The 14941-nt window shown below is 43.9% G+C and overlaps 1 protein-coding gene across 1 annotated transcript; it reads right to left on the reverse strand.

Annotated features, from left to right (window-relative positions):
• Nucleotides 1-2345: 2345 nt before the first annotated feature.
• Cnih1 (cornichon family member 1) lies at nt 2346-14030 on the reverse strand. Its single transcript, XM_050162430.1, has 5 exons — nt 13853-14030; nt 10134-10202; nt 6079-6191; nt 4744-4887; nt 2346-3304 (listed from the first exon to the last, which is right to left on the reverse strand). Exons 1-5 carry the CDS (start codon nt 13931-13933, stop codon nt 3277-3279), a joined length of 435 nt encoding a protein of 144 aa, XP_050018387.1. The 5' UTR covers nt 13934-14030; the 3' UTR covers nt 2346-3276.
• Between the last annotated feature and the right edge of the window lie 911 nt (nt 14031-14941).

Consider the following 14941-nt stretch of genomic DNA (forward strand, 5'->3'; position numbering starts at 1 on the left):
CACCCAGATTTTTGAGATAGGGTCTCATTTTCTAGACCTTGCCAAGTAGGCTAGACTGTCAGTGAGCCCCGGACTCTTTCTGTCTTCATCTTCCCAGCACTGGGATTACAAGTACACACACATCAGATTCTTCCCTCAGTATTGAGAAGCAAACGCCTGTTCTCAGCTCCCAGGGCAAACACTCATCAACAGGACACCTCCCTAGCCCCAGACTCCAGCAACGTCTGCAGTCACTCTTCCCAAAACAAAGCTCATTCCTGAGTAATCTAACAACTGGATTTTCAAAGTACCTCTCAGCTCCCACTGCAAGTGTCTGTCAAACTTCTACATTCAGATGCTTGACTAAACTATTCTAATTCCACGCACATGGGAAGATTTTTAATTACACACAGCAGGGAAACATTAGTCATGGGATACACTTGTGTGGTGAGGTTTAGAAACATGCAATGCCCAGCTGGGCACATCTTCATTCCCAACAAAGGCAGGCAGATCTTTGCGTTTGAGGCCAGCGTGGTCTACAAAGTGAGTTCCAGGGCAGTCAAGGCTGTTAGACAGAAACCCTGCACTGCAGAGCACACAGACAAAAATGAAGTACAATGCCAATATTCCAGGGAAAGTATTTTCCTGCCCAAAGTATATGATCTATCTAAAGGCAATGGGGACACAAAGGCACACAATCTAGGGTCCTGGTCTGTGCATGCAACACTTGAAATCAGCACACAGATTACATGGACTCAAGCACTACCCATCAACAACACAAGGAGTAGTTGAGACAGTTTTTATTAAATATGCAAAAGTGAAAGGAGCACGCTCTAAGGCCTAAGGGAGGGCTGCACCACCTCCACGCTTAGGCTTTAACAAACCATGACTACACTTCGTGATTTCGTGTTTTCTTTAGTTTTAGGATCTATTGTCATCAACTCATTCTCCAAAATACATAAGCATTACCAATCAAATATAAGTATTTAGAAAAGGCACTGTATAACACTGCCATCTGGGAGACACCGGTCTTCTGCATGTCAAGACACTCATATCTTCTACAATGTTATCAAGAAATGAACGCAGAGCAAATTCCTCGCTCTACCTCAGACTCACACCTTGTGCTTGATAGCACTTTCCCAAGTAAACAGAATAGGCAGCTGTTACACACTACTTTCAGACACTGGAGATTTCTGAATTGTAGTCACAGTAAATGGCTCTGAGAAACAAGTCAAGAAATCCAGGAACAGAACATCTTCTTCTCTGGGCATCTCTTTGGAAGATTCACTCAGAACCATCTCCTAGGTTATACTGCTAAATATCAGACACTTTCTAACTATTCATCTGGCCACAAATCAATCGGTCTGAATAAAGCACCTCAAAGTCACTTGAAACCAACATTATTACAGCTTCCAGCGGGGATGAGCATTTATGAACAAGGCTAGGCAATGGAGCAATAGTTTTCTTTCCCCTCTAAAATTTTTGTTATGCAAATTTCTGACTTGCATCTGATTATTGAGCTGTACATCTGTGGATATTAAGTGACATAGCTGGATATAGATGCTTTTTAATACAGACCATTTGAATGGGCTGGATAAAGTTCTACAGTCACACCTACAGTAAGAGTTTACTTACCCTGCAAGGAGAAAGATACACAGAAATCACTAGTTATGCTCCACTAATTATATCTAGGAACACTATTAAAAAAAAGGCATACACAACTTTAAGTCCTTTCTATACATTAGATAGGCCCTCATAACATATGGAGGTGGGAGGTATAGGAGCTCCAAGTTAGCTCCTACCTGACAGGAGACACATCTTGCCAATGACCTGTTCTTGGTTTCCAAGTCACACTGTTACTCAACATACAAACCTAAATGAAAAGTCAGACAGGTCATTGTGTAAGTGAAACTTCAGTTACTAATGCTCAAATACATGTTAAAAGTGGCTTAGCACGTCATTTCCCATCACTTTCCCTTTAACTCAAGCCTCAAAGAGCCTGCTGGCATGATACAGCACTTTTCAACAGCCAGCTCAGCAAGCATTTGCTGCGGAAGGCCTAACGCAGAAGAATCTACAAGGAACCGTTGCTGCTCCAGATGTGACACAAGAAGACAGGCACAACGGGGAGATGACTTCTGGGAGCTAGAGAACTGGCTAAGATGAAGGGCATTACAGGAAAGCACAACACGGGCATCTGACGTCAACTGCCTGGACTCCCCCCAATGACAGTGATGGGCCTGTCTGTACCCTGTGTCTGCAGAGGGAGGACTCCCTCAGATGCAACAGTGATGGGTCTGTCTGTTCAAAACTCTTCAGACTTTGGATTCAGAAGTATTGTTTTAAGAAAACACACAATATGGTGATTAAATTTTAAAATGATATTATGTCTTTTATTATGATGGACTGACTGAGCATGAGGAAGAGCCGCTGGTGATCTCGAAAACAACGCACCGGAAAGCATCTTCATCTCAGAGTTTATTGGGTTGCACCGAAGGAACAGCAGGTGGTTACACAGTTCTCTCATTCACTTTGGAAATCTAAAGTACTTGCAAATTCTTAAGAATACCTTGACCACTGGATTAGAAGAGTAAGCATAGTATAACCAATTTCTTAGTAAATAATGTCTTACAAATAAAATACATTTAAAATTGCTTTAAATGCATTCTTTACAGGTAATTCAGCATATGTTTGTATCACTTATGTTTCAGAATTAAAGCAAGGGTATTATTCTGATGGAAAGGAGGGAGAGCCCTCTCTCATGCAATTACAGGGTTATTATTCAAGTCGACAGGGAAGGAAATCCCACTCTTCCTACTGTCATGCCCGTACATAATCACCTACAGCCATCGGTGCGGAAGCCCACGGCCTTCCCCACGAGTCAGACACATTTTCAGTTCACCACAAGCACCTCGTATCTACACTAATTTATCTTGGAGCCCAACGAGCCCTCTAAACCAAGCTCCCAAAGGACTCAGGGCAGTCAGTAATTAATGAAATCACTCGGAGGGTTATGGCTGTTCCTTAAGAGTGCAAGTTCAACCTGTCAACACCAGAGGTGATCATTTTATATTAATTTATACGTAATTCCATTTAAAGTCTTTATCCAAGTATAACATATGAAAACAGTCTTTCCACAAGCAAAAAATGTGGAAACATTTAAAAAATAAGGAGTCATTTTTAAAGTAACTGATCAGATTCCATAGGCTACTCTTGGGAACAGGACCTTGCTGGATAGAATCCCTTCATCAGCGGCGTTTTGCATGCACTTAACTGGACCGATTCTTCTGTGTTGTTCTATGAACTCACCAAAACATAGATCATGCTGAAATGAAGAAAGAAGCTGTTAGTTCAAACACTCCTGATCACAAAAACTAAGAGCACAAAAGAGCTGAGCCCGCTTTATATATCCTGCCCATACGTGGTATCACAGCATCATAGAAAAGACATTGCCTTTGCCTACTGCCCCGATTCTTTTCAAAGTTTAGCAAGCAGAACAGTGTGACCGAGCACTCAATGAGGACCAGTACTTAGAGAAGCCATCCAAACAGCGCTCTCTCTGGACCAGCGTCACAGGAAGAGCCTCTCTGGAGAGCCGGCTTGGTGCTGCAGCTGCTCTTCCTCCCCAAGCATGACCTCACTCAGCCTCCAAGCACTCAGGGGGCTGTGCTTGCTACTGGTCCCATTCTATGCAGGGAACGAACGGTCAAGAAAGGAACATTCCAATTACAGCCTAGAACAACTCTAAGCAAGAGAAATGGGGACAAGAAGGTATACAACAGAGGGGGTGTGAAAGGGGCAGTAAACACATGATTTAGGCTCACAAAGTAACAAGGGCAATTCTGTATCAACAGTGACTTTAGAAAGGAACTGAGAAAAGGCAGAGGAGGGGGAAATATAATCAAAACATAGTGTATGAAAGTCTAGAAAATAATAAAAAACATTTTTAAAAAATGGGCGGGGGCACTGGGCATAGTACACATTCTTATCCCCAAACAAAACCAGGAGGTGAGCAGACATGGACAGTTCTAAAACAAACATGTCCTGGTGAGCACTGCCTACCGCGTGCATCTCCAATCCAAGTACTCATGTGTTTTCTTTCCGCGAGTATACTTTAAATGCCTATTACAGTCCAGTAACCCAAGAGTTAGCTAAAACACTTAAGACCACTAGGGCCATGGTGGCGCACACCTTAAATCCCAGTATTTGGGAGGCAGAGGCAGGTGGATCTCTGAGTTTGAAGCTAGCCTGGTCTACAGAGCAAATTCCAGGACTGCCAGGGTTACACAGAGAAACCCTGTCCTAAAAAAAAAAAAAAAATTAAGAGCTTGAAAATTAGCAAGAAAAAGAGATGGAATTTCACCATTCAGGACCTAGTCATAGCTAGAGATGGCACAGCAGTAAAGGTAAGGGTCACAACCAAAAAGACTGAACCTATCATTATAGTTCACCCATGGGCAAAGACAACAGCCTCTCAACAACCTAACACTTTGTTTGCTCTTTTCTGTAACAGAAACTTATATGATTTAGAAACAAATGTGAATAGAAAATTAACAGGTAATAATTATAAATTAACAGAACTTAGTCATTCCAACTTACAATAGCCAATTTTTAATACTTTTAGTATTTTATGTATTTGGGTGTTTTGCTTGCATGTGTGTGCCACATGTGTACAGTACCCTCCGAGGCCAGTAGAGGGCACTGAACCCCCTGGAACTGGGTTATGGGGTTATGGTTATGAACGCCATGTGGTTTCAAACTTACCCGTATAGGTAGTAAAAAAAGGCTAGAAGGTAAAAAGCTAGTTTGCACCATCCTTCCTTCTGACAGTAGGCTAGAATGTCTGCATTCATGATGGTCGTCGGGTCATAGAGTCCAGGGCCGCTCATCACCGGTCTACTCATGTACCTGAAGGAAACACAGTCGTTACAGAAGGGGAGGGTTTCTTCTCCGGCACTTGCTACGGGAGCAGCACTCCAGACACATGGCACACCTTTGCTTGCAGGTCCAAGTCCTTACTTTCACATCTAAATCTTAAAACTACAGACACTAAATAACAAGAACGGGACAGCTACATCTGGTCTCTTGGAGCTCAGAGATGCAGGAAGAACAGGAGTAACTATCGAAGGGAAAGTTAGGTGTCTGCTTTCTTCTTTTTAAGATTGGTATCTATATTATGTGTATGAGAGTTTGCCTGCATGTATGTATGTGCATCATGTGCACGTGTTTGCAGTGCCACAGAGGCCAGAAAAGGGTGTCCGACAGTTATAAGCTACCACGTAGAACTGGGAACCAAACCCAAGTCTTCTGGAAGAACAGCTGGTGTTCTTATCGCTGAACCATCTCTTGAGCCCCAAAGTGTTTCTTTTCACTTTTATCTCAACCTAACTTTACACTCCAAGAAGGAGCAGGGTCCTCCCCCAGAGTCTCCCCGTGTTACATCAGCCACACTGGCTTTGCAGCCCTGCTCCTTCCACCTCTAGCCACGAGTACAGTTTCTCTGAAAACTTCACTCAGTTATAGACATAACAGCACTGTACACCGGAACAGTCTTAAACACGGCTCCTAAAAGTGAGAGATAGGAGATTCTTATGTGCCCATTCAAACAAAGCTTTCAACTTATGGGCAATGGGGGAAAAACTCTATTCAGGTCAGGCATTAATTGTGTAAGCTTATATAATCTGATTTCATCTATAAAATACTAAATGCTTTAAAAGTTATAAAATAAGGAATGAAAATGATAGTATAGAAAAAACAAGTATTACACATTCGGGCTTCCATGATGTTTAAAATGGCAGAACTAGGCTGAGCCACTAAAGGTTGTTGGTTGAGGGAGACAGCTTGACATCTGGCTCAGAAAATCTCTGAGTTCACACGTGCACATGTGCATGACAGACAATTCACTTATACACGTCAGACTTGTATGTGCTATGTCAAAGCTTTAAGGACTATGGAAGGAAGCCCGGCAAGGGCACAGCAGCCTGAGCTGAGTCCGTGCTAACTAACTCCATCTGTGTAGACATACAGTAGTAAAGATGACCGGAGCAACCACAGCCAAAGTCAAAGTTAAGAAAACATTTAAGCGTATTTAAGTATTACCTCCAAATATGATATGCCAAAAGGGGCATATTGAGACCCAGTGTGAGCCACTCTGCTGCACAGAGAAACATGACACAGAAGAAAGCATGGATGAGGTACTCTGGAAGGACAAGCTGAAAGGAAAACAAAGCGATTATCACACTGCCTGGCTCGCAGCTGCTTATCTGGACAGCAAGTGGTAACCAAGCTTCCATTTTAAAACTGTTTCCTAGAACTGGAAATCAACAATGCTACTGAGTCCTACCTCCATATTTGACTTTTTACTGAAAGTGATTATAGCAAACTGGCCAAGGGATATGAAGCTTTTACTACAACAATAAGATGAGATATTTAAAACTCAGGTTCTTAGAGAAGCAAGTTAAACTGCAGTTACCACCCAGATTGTTCGATTGTTTGTGAATCAAGTAGAATGCTTTTATTTCCATCATTCAGCAATAAGAATACAAAAATGAAATAATAACCAGAGCCATGCAACATGATAAAAATCCATAAAACAAACTCCCATTTATAAGTTCACGTTAGTTTTTAAGCCTTAGACGAAACCAAGACTGCTGCATGTACAATATTTAGCAGGTCACATCACTTTCCCACAGGCTGTGCAATGGAAAGCCAGCCAGCATCTCAGCACAGCTGGGGAGAACACCGAGCCACACAATGCAAGGGACACATTTTCTGCAATGTAGGAGGGAAAAGACGCGACTCTTAACCATGAAGAAATTGCCAGGTCCCAGAGTTCCCACTAGCCTTTGTGCTCTCTTATGCCACCTATCAACAAAATGCTACAAGGCCGAAGACCAGTAGAATCTCAGACCTCAAAAAGAAAATAAGCCTTTTGGTAAGTAGTAACAAGGAAAAGTTAATTCAAACGCCATGCGTTTATAAAATGACCAAGAGTTAATGATTTGTTTTAAACCACTCTTTATCCTAAAGGTTCAATCTAATCCAATGAGTTATTAAATAAAATATCAAAACTATCTGAAGCTACTTCTGGCTCAAACCCCTAAGTCACAGCTGCAAAGTCCAAGTTATCAACCAGCTTTGCACCAAGTTAAAACAGTGAGTCAGGTCCTTCCTGTGTAAGCCCTGCTGTAAAAATAAAATCATCCTGCATATTCAAGCCCATCTTCTAATAGCCCAAATTACTTCTTCCAGCTGAAAGCCATACATGGTGAACTAACTTTACCCAGAGTTAGAAATCAAGCCCAGGGTGTGGCACATGTTCTGAGTGATACTCAGAACTGATATTCCAGTCCCACCATCAGGTTTTAATCAACATCATTTTAAATAAAATCCTAGTAGAGTCAACTAACCTAAGTCACTAACCAGATGTTTTCTTCAAATTTAGGCAATAATAAGTATCTAATATAAGCTCCACATATGCATGCATGCATATTCACATATGTATGTATCCATTTCAGTCTAAATTTCTATAGACAAGAAACTGTCAAAGGACATCTTTGAAACTCAGTAACCAGAACGGACCAAGAAAAGCATGCACCACAAGCTCCACTGGAGCCGCTCTTGTGACCAAAGTTTAATTAAAGGACAGGATGCTGCTCTAAACCCTGTCCAGCCTACTGCAGCCCTGCAGCCACTGAGGCCTAACAAAGTGACTTGGCAGCTACGTAGACTGAAGGGAGGAGAGCGGCCTGTGGAGTCACACCCCCCCCCCACACTCACCCTTAGAGAGCCCTACTCCTGCATTCTCCTACAGCTTGACCATTCCGGTAAGAACCAGACCCCACTGTCACTCCTCAAAAACGTCCAGAAACATCTATCACGTACTTCTCACAAAAACCTGAGCTCTCCAATCATTCAATTACCACGGAACTCATTCTATTAATGACCCACAGCTCATACTAAGACTAGTATCCAGAAAAAAGTACCTCTTGCAAACATGGCTGAAATGATTTGGACTGAAACATGTACAACTGTATTCTCTTGTAAGTTTACATTTTTAAAAATAATACTTGTCTTCCCCCATACTTTGGCAGAACTGTCAAAACAAACTTAAATAGGGAAAACTGTCAGATGCACTGCTGTTCAGCCAATTATCGGCACCCTCTCCAAAACACAGCTCTTGGGGCTACAACGACGGCCTTTCCCCTCTGGGAGCTGCAGGCGTCCAAACACATGTCTTCTCTCAGTATGAATTCCTTCCCATTGAGAGAAGTCAGAAATCACACACTATACTCAATGATGAAATCTGTCCTCTTAAAGTTACAATAAATTAAGAAAGCACAGTTTGAGCTTCAAAAGTTAGGATGTCTAGCTTGTAACTGTGGTCTCTGCCTTAACCTCTGACCTAGCATTGGTCAGAGCACCTGGACCTCATAAAGCAACTCAATCAACTGTCCTACTCTTGAGAGTAACTACTCACCTGTGAATGAAAACACTCCCAGGAAACGCTTCTGTGCCAGGCCCAGGGAAGTGTTCATCTGATTCTAGCTAGCAGCCTCACCATCTGAATATTGGAATTAACAAACTGCCGAAGAACATGAAATACTATTAACAGACCAAGAGATCCCAGCTGCTGACTGCCTGACAACCGCTTTTAAGGACTGAGGCAAAGCGCTCTACAATACACACCAGTTACTTTCCTACAGAAAACAGCTCTGGCGTCTTTCTTCTTACAAGCAAGGGAGCCAGGAAATTAAAACTTAGGATTGTACCTACACAGAGCCTGACTGTAAACATTCTCCAGACACACTGGAGGCCTACATGGAGCCTGACTGTAAATGTTCTCCACAGACACACTGGAGAGCTACATGGAGCCTGACTGTAAACATTCTCCACAGACACACTGGAGGCCTACACGGAGCCTGACTGTAAATGTTCTCCACAAACACACTGGAGAGCTACATGGGGCCTGACTGTAAATGTTCTCCACAGACACACTGGAGGCCTACACGGAGCCTGACTGTAAATGTTCTCCATAGACACACTAGAGAGCTGCTGCACCACTCACATTTACAAGGGTCAAGTGGCACACTGGCTTCTCCAAGTAAGAGCCTGATAACGCACCTGCGCTGGTCTCCTCCAGTCCTGAACCAGCACTGAGGGGTAACCCTGTTTCTACTGTTTGCTGCCATATCACAAGCAGCTCTTCAGTTTCTGACCAATTAGGCCAAATCAAGCCCACAGGCTAGAGAATTTTCCTCAGATGCTAAAATGTATCTAGACTCAACCCAAAACACCACAGAGACACATTACCAATAAATCTATCACAGGAGATCGTTTCAGAACTCTGAGGCAGAAACAATAGACAATAGCATTTATATACAAACTGCTAGCTACAAAATTCTGGCATCTTGAGGCATCACCACAAACAAGACTGTGCTCCAAGCCCAGAGCTGCAACAAAGGCTGAGACAGCAAATGCATGAACCCATTTATTCCACCAGCCACATAAGCAGAGATGAAATTAGACATGGCAGCTAAGTCCACACTAGAGTCCATGTGTCCAAGTCACAGCCTGAGAAGAACTCCCCAGGACTAATGTTAAATCTGACATTGGCCGCCTTTCAAATACTGCACTACATAATTTAATATAGATGTGCCTGTGGCCATAACATAAAAAAAGCATACGCATTTAACAGCTTTCCCTACTTGACTGGGCCAGCAAGCAAACATTTGCATAAAATATGAAGTTTCATGAAATCATAACCCTCAACAGGCGTATGAACAAGCACACTGAGCAGAACAATACAGATACAAATGCCCACCCGCGAAATGATGCGGCATTAAACATTCAACTGTAAAAAAGCAGTACACACCTTTAGTGCAATTTTGACTCTTTTAATCTTTTTGACCTTTTCAACTGTCTTTGGCCGACAATGTAAAAAGCAGATTGAAAGAATGTTAGTACGGCGGCTGACATCACCAGATTAATAACACAACAGTCGAGTCTGACAGCAAAGGGGACTTTTTATTGTGCCTACTTCAAGAACATTCAAGACAGCATGCTACTGAGAAGACTGGCCATCTTCAGGTTACATCAAGTTAAAAGCAAGTAAGTTTTTAAAATCTAGAGATAAACGTGATGTCGTAACTTACAGGATTCAGGGTATTACACTGGTCTATAGGGTTCTTGTAATCAGTCTTCAGCTCATCAAATGCTATGATCTAAAATGAAATTACAACAGTTAGAACCACTCATTTTAACATTCAGCGACAACAAGCCTGCCCCAACCATCAGAACATTGCAGAATAAAACAAAGTGAAACATTTTAGTTACCAATTTACACAAAAACTCCAATGTGCCAAAAAGGAACAAGAATTAAAGCCCTGACAACATGCCATTGTGACTACAATGATCTGAGCCCACTGTGACCTCAAATTTCATTTTACCCAATGCTTCCAGTCCAGTTGTTTCCTCTATGTGTAAGAGCTCTTCCTACCTATACAGCTACTGGTGCGAAGAGTTCCTCATCCTGAAAACCCCTCTTCTGGTCCCACTCCCTCTGCAGTTGTTCCCTGACTCAAGCTGTATCCTTGTGAGCATCTCTTCTTTGGCAACCCTGTTAGTCTGGCATCTCTCGCTCTGGAACACTGCATTTGCATGCAGATGTGCCTGCCCCCGGGGACTGCGTGGGCCTTGGGGAGAAAGACCATTTTTAATTATCTGTGCAACCCTCTCCCTCGGCACAGTGCTCTGAGACTCTAGAACGGACTCCAACAATTCAATTTATTCCCAATCACATACACTGCTAAGGCTCATGCTTCTAAGTGAACACAGCATTGCACCTAAGTGTCTTAACATCCTTACAGGGAACTGCAAAGTTAAAAATGCACAAAGAATCAAAGCTGGAGATACCTGCCACTTTGTGGCACTAACTTAGGTGTCAGAGGTCAAAGCAGAAGGCTTGTGAGGCCTTCAGATGTGTATGGGACTGCTTGCAGTCATCAGCGATCAATAGTGACATATTTCTAGCTTTCACTGTCATCACTTTTCAGTTAAAATTCCTTGTTTCAAAAGGGTACAGGTTTTCTTAATCTCTAGACCTACATAAAATTCCCTAGCCTTCTGTAATAAAAAACTCTAAGCAGCAATAGAAGGAAAAGTAACTGAAATATTAAAATGTAACATCCAAGGAAACCTGAAGATGAGAGGAGGAGGGGCATGGAAGGAACTGGAGGAGAGAAAAGAAATGGAGGGAAATGATATAATTACATTTTAATTTTAAAAATATAAAAAAAAATAATTGCTTAAAAAGATAGACGACTATCGGGCAGAGGCCCCTGCTCAGCCAGAGGCGACACCAGTCTGCAGAGCGCCAGTGTCTGCTGCCAGCAGGAGAACTGAAGCTGGGGAAAGAGCAGAAATGGGGCCTCAAACCAGGTGTGGAGGCAGCAAGAGAATTCACACGTGACCTTTCCACCAGCCTGGAAACAAACTTTACAGAAGCCACCTACAACTCACACGTGGTAGAGGAAGAACAGAAGCAGCAAACTATGCTAAGCCACAATAAACACCCCGGTTTCCATGGAACTTTTAAGCACACCCTTCTACAGTCCTAGGATTACAAAAATAAAATCATCTCAAATTAAAAAAAAAGATTTAAAAATGTAATTTTCAGGGCAGCAAAGTTCTCACTGTGGACATCACTATGGCCCAGGGTCTGAAGTATTAATTAATGCGCAGCACATTACTGAATGGATGGGAGCTTTAAAAGGAGGGAAAAAAACACTAGGCTAAAAATTTTAAATGTAAAGAACTCAACAAAGGGGATTTCCTTTGTCAATAATTTCTAGCAAAATAAATGTTGAAAGTACAAATGTATAGTTTGGCAGAAAGAAGCTTTGATCAGCTATAAATATTAATAGTCAGCTACATTAAATTATCTACGGATAATCCTCAGTCTACTTTAGTAGCAGAAGTTCAAGACAAGGGCCATAACTACAATAATATGATTATTGCATTTAGCAAGACTCAAATTAACACAAAACCATTTTTGGAAACAGGGCTTCGTGTAACTCAGAATCCAAAGTAGCCAAGAAAGAGTTGGGGGACGTCTGGTCATCCTGTTACTACCTCCTCAGTGCTGGGATCACAGGTGTACACCCCTCTAATGGTTTGTGTGGTCGGATGGATGCAGTACAGCCCTCTGCTGGTTTGTGTGGTTGGAAGGATGCAGTACAGCCCTCTGCTGGTTTGTGTGGTGGGATGGATGCAGTCTGAGATGTAGAGGGTTCACCAACCAAGTCGCATCCCTGTCAAAACTTTTTTTGATTGGACAGTTTCTTTCAAGTAAACTGTTGAATGGGTCTCTGTAGAGCAATGGACACTAGACATATACTTAAAATTATTCCCCAAAGAGTACAGTAATTATCTGAACTAAGAAATCCCTGGGTCTAAAAGCTCTCCCCGGACCTGTGGTACAATCTCTCAGTCTGTAACAGTACTTAAAAGCATCTTCTACTTTACCTAGACACCTTCCTTTCTAATGAAATTACCCATTTTTTAAAAGTGCAGTTTGGGGGTTTCTTAAACATAGAATGTGGAAAATGAGGGGAACGCGCCCAGAACAACTCTCTTCTATTAATCTCCACCATCCCAAAGGGCATTTGTAAAGTCACATCTACAGATGGGAAGGAGCCATGGTGGGGCCAGCTCGCATTCATAAATGATCTCAGTGTTCTTCCACCAAAGGGCAGAAGATGCCATTCCAGTTTTTGGTTCCTACTAACGAGCGTTTTGAAGTAGCAGTCACTTCTGACCCAGTGACCAGCCTACACCAGCACTCCCCGCTCCACAAGGCTCTAAAATAAGTGCAATCGCACTGTTTAGCAAAAGCAAAGGGGCCTGTGGGATCGCTCGACTTCTGAGACTTCTGCTACATGTTACTGTTGCATTTGGCCAGGCACACAATGGTGATGGAACCCGCTCCTTCATTCAAATTATACTATTATTCCAGAAGGTATTGGAAGGGTAGGAACAAACGAGATCAACTTTTAAAGATTGGTGATCTCCAGGGAGCTCTCAGTGCTAAGGCGGTAGAGAAACTATCTCAAATAGAACTGTCAACGGGGCCTGGCACAGTTAAATCGCGCGTCCACCCTACAACGATATGAGGAGCTGAAGGTTTCTGAAATTTTCAAAATCAAATTAAAACTCCCTCTATTAAATCAAGCAGCCCTGGCCACAGTGGTGGGTTAGAAGGTTGACTCCTGAAAAGCTCCCGCGATTCAAGTATGACTTAAGGGGAAAATTCGGAAATGTGGCCAACTTAGTAATCAATCCAAGCTGCTTCAAAGTCCACCAGGAGCCAGCATCCGTGCCACGGTGTCCTACTAGAAAATCGCCCATCAGGTAGTGCTGCAAAGCAGAGTTGGAAATGCGGCTAAAGTAGCTTCTAACTCTCTGATTTTGGCCGTGCTCCAAGGAAGCCTTAAAAGGCAAGCTGTTTTTCAAGGATAAAAATTCGGAAAACTTCACGCCGAGTCGCCGCTCGGAGCGCACTGGGCATCCTCCCGGATGGAGGACGCGGGCAGCCCGGGCGCAGCCACGGCGCCACCCGGCCGCCCCGCCCAGCCCCGCTCGCGAATAGCGGAGCGCGGCCTGGACCCGCAGCGGCGGCGCGGACACCGGGCTCCCGCACACCGAGCCCTCCGGACCCCTCGGCCGGGAGCGCGCAGCCCCGCGTCCGCCGCCCCTACGACCGGGCCACGTCCTGGCGCGCGCCGGCCGCCGGGGCCCCCGCTCAGCCGCGGGCCCGGAGCCGCGAGAGGCGGCGCCGTTGCTCGCCCTCCTTCCCCCTGCCCCGGCTACTCACGTGCCAGATGGCGAAGAAGATGAGCGCGGCGGTGAGCAGCAGCGCCAGCATATAGCAGAAGGCCGCGAAAGTGAACGCCATGGCCGGGGAGGAGCTGCCGGGCGCGCCGGGGCCAGCGGAGAAAGGCGGCGCACGGCCCTCTGGGTAAAACCATTCACTTCCCCCGGCCTCAGCCGCCGCCGCCGCCGCGGCCTCCGCCCGGCGCGCCTGCGCACAGGGTCGCCTGCGTGCGCGCCCCCTGATGGCCGGCGTCGGCCTAACAGTTCTGTTGTCAACAGTTGATCTAGTTTATTTGAACTGTCGTTAAATGAATGCCTAGTTTGTTCCAGAGACTGTTCTCCTGCTTGAGATGCAAAAATAAATTTAAAAGTGCCTGTATTGAAAGGACTTAATCTACTACCAGAAAGGAGAGACTAAATAACAATGTTATAACCTGTAAACAGGTAACCGTGCGTGCTATGAAAGGTCATAGAAGGACACCCATCCCTCCCCCGAGCGCCTATCCCTCCTTGAAGCTAATCTGAGGTTTATGTGATGATAAATCCAGACAAAGAGAAGAGAGCGCTGGTAATACGAGGAAATGGTTCGAATGAGCAAAGGTAGAGATGGAAAAAGGGAAAGGAAAACTTGTGTGCAAATAGCACTGGGTCTGTTAGTGGAACTTGCGTGAAAGAGCAGAGAGAGGTCAATTCGTAGACACCAGAATATAGTCAGTGCAGGAGCTCAGGTTATAACCAGACCCCCGAGGTTTTCAAACTTTTTTGCTTATCACAGGATTTCAAAGATTTTGTTTTTCTCATTGCAAACCTGTAACATCATAAAGAGTGCAAATTAGAAAGTCAGGGGGGAGAAAAAGAAAAACAAAATAAAATTTCTTCAGAACAGAAGTTGTTTCACTTTTAATGGGGGCTGCAACCCACAGAAACAATTCACCTGCTACACTACTCGTTGCTGCTGCTGGTGGAAGTGAAAACTACTCAAGGCTTCTTAAGCAAGAAAGACTTGCCAAATTTGCACTGGAATTTGCTCACACTAGCAAGTCGTATAGAATGGTTTAGAAGGTATATCCAGTTTGTCTGAGAGACTCTC

Source organism: Alexandromys fortis, unplaced genomic scaffold, assembly GCF_014885135.2.
Source record: "Alexandromys fortis isolate MF-2015 unplaced genomic scaffold, M_Fortis_MF-2015_v1.1 scaffold_130, whole genome shotgun sequence".
Lineage (NCBI taxonomy): Eukaryota > Metazoa > Chordata > Mammalia > Rodentia > Cricetidae > Alexandromys > Alexandromys fortis.

Excerpts from the sequence above, each read along its gene's own strand:
- Cnih1 (XM_050162430.1), bottom strand. The coding sequence starts at position 13,933 with ATGGCGTTCACTTTCGCGGCCTTCTGCTATATGCTGGCGCTGCTGCTC. Across the intron at positions 10,203-13,852 it reads TCTTCTTCGCCATCTGGCAC|ATCATAGCATTTGATGAGCT; the intron begins GTGAGTAGCCGG and ends ATTTCATTTTAG. Across the intron at positions 4,888-6,078 it reads TTGGCATATCATATTTGGAG|GTACATGAGTAGACCGGTGA; the intron begins GTAATACTTAAA and ends TGTTTCCTTCAG.